The 6308-nt window shown below is 44.5% G+C and overlaps 1 protein-coding gene across 2 annotated transcripts in view; it reads right to left on the bottom strand.

Moving 5' to 3' along the window:
• Positions 1 to 5881, bottom strand: part of PPP2R5B (protein phosphatase 2 regulatory subunit B'beta) — a 155207-nt gene extending 149326 nt beyond the window's left edge. The window contains exons 1-2 of one of the 2 annotated variants that reach the window (XM_040410261.1): positions 5461 to 5881; positions 3219 to 3559 (exon numbers count right to left, since the gene is read on the bottom strand). In XM_040410261.1, the coding sequence (XP_040266195.1) occupies positions 3219 to 3411 (193 nt within the window). In that variant the 5' untranslated portion in view covers positions 3412 to 3559; positions 5461 to 5881. Of the gene's footprint in view, positions 1 to 3218; positions 3560 to 4859 lie in introns of both variants that reach the window. The other variant, XM_040410260.1, reaches the window with a different exon arrangement.
• Between the last annotated feature and the right edge of the window lie 427 nt (positions 5882 to 6308).

The following is a 6308-nucleotide window of genomic DNA, read 5'->3' on the forward strand; positions in this document are numbered from 1 at the left end:
GTCTTGCTGTATTAGGTACTTGCTCAGCTGAGCAGGGTTTGTTTACGGTGATGGTCAGTTCGCAGTGTTCACCTTACCTGTGCTTGTGCCGGGGGCCTTCATCAGGCTGTTCTTGGAACTGCCTGCTCCCGGTGACTGCATTTGATTTCAGACCGGCTCCCGGCACAGGTAAGGGCTTACCGGTGCATCGCCGGACGGGTGAGTCTACCTTACTAAAGATGGCAGCCCGCATGTGTTCGCTGGCCATCACTGTTTGTTTGTTGAAGGCTACTTTGACACTAGTAACTTCAGTTACTGGTAATACAACCATCTGCATCCGTTCTGAACGGATCTGGTTGTATTATCTTTAACATACCCAAAACGGATCCGTACCCATTGACTTGCATTGTGGGTCATAACGGATCCGTCTTGCTCCACATCCCAGGACGGAAAGCAAACCCCAACATGCTGGCGGTTTGCTCTCCAATAGGAGAACGGAACGGAGTGCATTTTTGGAGCATTCCGTTCTGATCAGTTATGTTTTGTCCCTATTGACAATGAATGGGGACAAAACAGAAGTTATTTTTTTTCCGGTATTCAGACCCCATGATGGATCTCAATATCGGAAAATATTAACACTAGTGTGAAAGTAACTTAAGCCTATATGTTAAGGCTATGCTTATGTTAAATTGATTTAAGTGTGAAATAAAAACACTTAAATTGGACTCTATCCTGTGTGTGTCCCTGCTTCCTGCACAGCTACCAAGTGTCTACCAGAGCGACCCCCCCCCCCCCAATATATATTCCTTCAATTAGGCTGCAAGATGTATTAAACATTAATGAGCAGGCCAACAGACCATTGAGAATAGTCCAGCTTTGTACATTCAAGGTGCTGGAGGCATCCGTCAACAGCAGCTGTCCTATCTGTTGACAGTTTCCAGGTAGCAACAGATTATATTTTTTTTTTAAAGAAGAAATTAATGGAAAAAAAATGTATATAGCGGATCTGCACATTTTTATAACCAGTGGAGCATCACTTTAACCATTTACATCCTGTTAGTCCTTTCATTGTCCACCTTGACACAACCAAATAGCTTGCGGAAACCCACATCCAAATACTTGACCATGTAAACAGTAAGCGGTGATAAAATGCACCTTGTGTCTGAACAGTGTGAATTAAGGATGAAGACATGCTGTGCTTTATTGTATAGGACTCCTTATTGTGAATGTGCTCATATAAAGGAGATGCACTACCATGCAGTGCACATTAATATTTAACATCGGGGAGGGGGGGTTGGGGGGTGTATGGAATATGCAATGCAATGAATTCTCTGCATCATATACCAGAACACTGGCTTCCGGGGAAGTGCACATACTGCATAGTGGATTGCTTCTCCCAGAAGACCGTGTGAGAAAAGGAGAGAGAGAGAGAGATGGGGAGGATAAAGGCAGGATGGGCCCAGCCTCTAGAAAGGCATTATAAAAGATGATAATGGTATCTGAACAGTTAGAGCTATTGATCCGAGGATCAGCGTCATGGAGAGTGGAAGGAGGGGCAGAGAGGATGGATGAGCTAGAAGGGGGGAGAGAAGCAAAATGGATCTGGAGGGTGGTCACATAAAGCTGGAAGATCCAAACACGGCGATAAAATCCTTTTCAATTGGGTCACCCTTAATTGTGCAAAATTATATGGACGCAGAAAATGCAACATCTGATACACTGTCCTACTGACCGATGCAGCAGTTATTACCTTTAGGGCTCGTTCACATTTCCGTTTTTTTCACTGACATGTGCTGTCCGCATTTTCTGTGAACAGTACACGTACCCATTGATTTAAATGTGTCTGTTCACATTTCTGTATTTTATTTTTTTACTGACTGTGGGTCAGTAAAAAAAAAATCACAGGGACATGCACTACTTTGATCCGTGATGCGGACCAAGCACGCCTATTGAAGTCTATGGGTCTGTGATAATCACTGACACACATGCGTGTTGCGTCCGTTTTTCACTGAAGACTAATAGGAGATTTTTTGGAAATTAATTTTCAGCGGAGCAACGTCTGTGAATTACAGATGACACATGGATGGTAAAAAACGGACACCCGGATCAACCACGGATCCTTCACGGACATGTTCATGTAACACGTACGCTTTTTTTCACTGACACGGAAGTGTGAACGAGGCCTTAGGGTAGGTTTATACAAGGTCTTCTTGGCAAGGGTTTCAGCGCGGATTTAGACGTCGAATCTGCACAGAAAAAGCCTTCCATAGCATTCGATAGGAGGCCACTCTGCTGTTCACACGGCCAAGGACTTTTCCAGTGTCGTTTTCCAGACCGGGCCAAGAACGTACATGTCCATTCATGGCGTGGCTACCGCATGGACACTTTGGAAAGCCACAGCGGGGGCCTGCTCATGGTTTAACTCCTTTCAATAGAGCTAAACCGAGAGCGGGACCGCACCATTCAAAGTGAAAACGGAACAGCAGAAACCGCAGCGGTGGACTTTGATGTAGTCAAAATCTGTTGTGTGAGCCTCTTTCACAGGAGCGTGACGGATTGGCTCCGGATGCGTTCAGTGACACTTGCACCATTTTGCAAGCAAGTTCAGTCAGTTTTGTCTGCGATTGCGTTCAGTTGTTGTTTTTTTTTTTTTCACTCGGGTGCAATGCGTTTTGACGTTTTTCACGCACATGATAAAAAACCGAAGGTTTACAAACAACATCTCTTAGCATCCATCAGTGACAAACGCATTGCATCCGGAAGCCCCATTCACTTCTATGGGGCCAGGGCTGCGTGAAAAACGCAGAATATAGAACATGCTGCAATTTTTGACGTAACACAGAAGTGATTCGTGAAAAAAAAAATGCTCATGTACTTGGACCCACTGAAATGAACGGGTCAGGATTCAGTGCGGGTGCTATGTGTTCATGTCATGCATTGTACCCGTGCGGAAAACTCGCTCGTGTGAAAGGGGCCTTACACCGGCACCAGACTGGTATTAAACACAGATGTAGCTGAGCTGAGCTGAGTCTGATATCCTATAAATCCACAACATTATCTTAACTGAAGGACTTGTTATAACTCACAAATCATCAGCTCTGCTAGATCTGTATGTAACAGGAGGTCACTGGGCCAGTAAACAAAGGAGATCTTCCAGTAAAGGCCAGTCCAACACGATTTTAATCAACTGGATCTAAGACATCAAAGAAATGGCAGGACACATTGGAAGACATGCCTACCTTTCAAAGGAGGTAAGGGTGTTAGCTCTTGTTGCTTGCTCTGGTAGCGGAACTGAGAAGAGCTGTGTGATCTTCGCTGACGGGAGCGAGGAAGAGTGCGACGAGAAAATCCATCTACCTTGTCTGCAGCCAAGACGGGGGAAAGGCCCGGGGAGGAAGGACTGGTGGGGGTAATAGGAAGCTTGGTCTCCATTAGTATGTTCAAGGCAGCAGCAGTAGGGAGATGTCACTGGTGGTTAGCTTGGCAGAAGATGATGGACACGCACTGGGACTTATTAACAAGCTAGGCCCAGGTGGGTCCTAGTGGAAGCAGGATCACCCATGGACAGCAGATGGAGAAGCTGAAAGGAGAAGAGAAGATTAAGAACATGAATGTATGTCCAAGTAAAGCAATAAAACATCATTAAAATTTCATATCTAGTGAAGATTATGGAGATGTATACAAATTTTGACAAACTCGGCAGTAATGTACAGTATGGCATTTCATGTGTCATTTCAAATGTCCAGCTCCAAAATTCCTAAAGGTACTGCTGTCAAATGCCCTTCACTTGCTATGGCACAGACAAAAATGACTCCTTATGGGTTAAAGTATTTTAGCGGTTTGTCTTAGGCTACATGCACAGGGGTGCGGGCCGTCTTCCGCACTAATTTCCATGTGTTTCTGGACCAAAAACCACGTGTTACTTGCAGTTGCAACTGATGTCGTTTTGAGGCAGATCTAACCCTTCGAAAAGGGTGAAATCCGTACAAAGAATTGACAGGTTGTAGATTTCAAAATCCGCACGGCAGGTCAATTTCTGCACGGAAGGAAAAAAGCAAAGTGTACAGGAGATTTGTCAGATCTCATACACTCTGCCGGTACTGTATTACACTGCGCACAAGAATCCGCGCAGAAAAATCTGCACATAAGGCCTCATGCACACGACCGTTTTTGTGGTCCGCATCCAGCGCATTTTTTTGCGGCTCGGGTGCAAACCCCATCACTTCAAAAATATAGCCTGTCCTATTCTTGCCCGTTTTGCGGACAAGAATAGGCATTTCGACAATGGTCCGCCCGTTCCGTTCCGCAAATTGCAGAAGGCACACGGGGGGCTTCCGTTTTTTGAGGATCCGCGGTTTGCGGACCGCAAAAAAACGGCACAGTCGTGTGCATGAGGCCTATGATGCAACATGTGCAGGTAGCCCTATGATGAGTAACTTCTCTTGGACCAGTTCCAGGTGTCACTGGTTTGCACACCTTGTAATGGTCCTATCCCTGCCATACCCTGCAGTCAGTGCCAACATTATGAAGACACAGCCTGTATTAGCACATCACGTTGCATACATTATTCATGAGACATTTATTCTTAGCATTTTCCTTCTATGTACCAGAAATTCAGATGCTTTATTTCTTACGAGACCTTACGTCGTACTCGTAATGCATCATAAACCTCAAGTGACAAAATACATTAAAAAATGTATTCAGAATCCAGAATTTCAGTTCAAGACAAAGGAAATTCAATGTGAGACGGTTAATGTTAACGAGGTCATCTATATCTGCATTAGCTTTGAATTATTATATTTTTTTTTTACTAGACTTCTACACATGAAGAACAGAAATCCTTTGTAATATTATCTCCCAACAGGAGGGCTATGACTTACAGTTGCAGATTTTCCTATAGGCTCTTGCTTTAATAATGATCCTTCCCGTGTAGATCTTTGTGTGGAATCTGCATCCAAAGTCTAGGCTAATCAATGAAGATCACGCCTCAAGTGGGATGAAATTCAAATTTACAGCTGAACAAGATCCAGATAGCTCGGCCCAAGTGACCCAAAGAAGAAACCCGTAGTTCACGCCTCTCCTCTGAATTTGTAGAAGTAGGTCCTTCAAGAGGTTCTAGAAGGAGCACAGATGATCCCTGCACAAGACGGCACCATGCAGTCTCCCGATATACGGTTGGAAAGCCAATTCTCTGGTCTACAGAGTTAATAATATATCCTCAGGCTATGCACAGCTTCCAATGTTCCGGAGACTGAAATCCTCTCTAGGACCCAAAGCAATCTATGGGCCGTGCAGGATCCACAAGAATAATAAATTTAGAAAATTGATATTGGCAGCCGGTATCGTGTGCTGAACCAGTGCATTCCTAATTTTTTTACAGGACTTCAGGCCTGGAAAATTCTGCATTAACCCTTCGACCTCCAGAACATCGATATGAATGAAAAATCCTGCTGCAAAAGAAGCAACGTTAGGTAAAATCACCTTTTGCCTTCAAGCATCCCGGTGGGATCAGGTGGAGGAGCATAGAAGAATTCTAGCATTGCATTAAATAGAGCCTCAGACCCGCTTGTGGGACCCGTAATTATTCTAAATTCTGCTTGATGGTAATTATAGAAGGAGCCGGCACAGCTGAGGCCGTCTGCAGTGAATAGGATCCTAGTTTGAGGTTTTCCTCCTTTATAGCATTTTGCATAGGCCCCTGTGACCCTCCTTACTGTCAACCTGTCCTTGATCCATAGAAGCAGTCTTCATGTGATCTGATAGCCCTGCAGTTTCCCTGTCTCTTCCGGTAATAGGCAGATGCAATGACTGGATGGGATGGGGAGGATATCCCAGGTTTTTCTCCTTCAATATCAGCAGCCTTGGTTCATCTCTAGCTGCAGGATCAGTACAATGACAAAACCCAAACCTATTCCTCCCCCCCCTGCACTTCTCCCAAATATCATGTGACCGTGAAGGAGCAGATGATTGGCCTCTTAATAATAGGGTCTGCGTCACTGCTGGGGGGTGATGTCACTTCTCTATAAAACCATTGGTTGCAGTCATGCTGGATTTAAAGAGACAGCTGCCTGTGCAGTAGTGCTGTGCTGAGTATAGAAAGGATGTGTGCACACGGTGGGAATATACCGTAGCTGTACACTGAAGGCACCACAGCAGAACGCGTTTGCAGCAAGCATCTTCTTGATCTTTTTGCATTTGCATCTACTTTGGACAAAAATGCATTATTATTTTTTTTTACTTTTTCTTGGTAAACCCTAGAATTTGCTGCAGTTTTGTGGAAATGTTCCCATCTGACTTTAATTTAAATAAACTCCATTCACACCATGCAG

This window comes from Bufo bufo, chromosome 10, assembly GCF_905171765.1.
Source record: "Bufo bufo chromosome 10, aBufBuf1.1, whole genome shotgun sequence".
Classification (NCBI taxonomy): domain Eukaryota; kingdom Metazoa; phylum Chordata; class Amphibia; order Anura; family Bufonidae; genus Bufo; species Bufo bufo.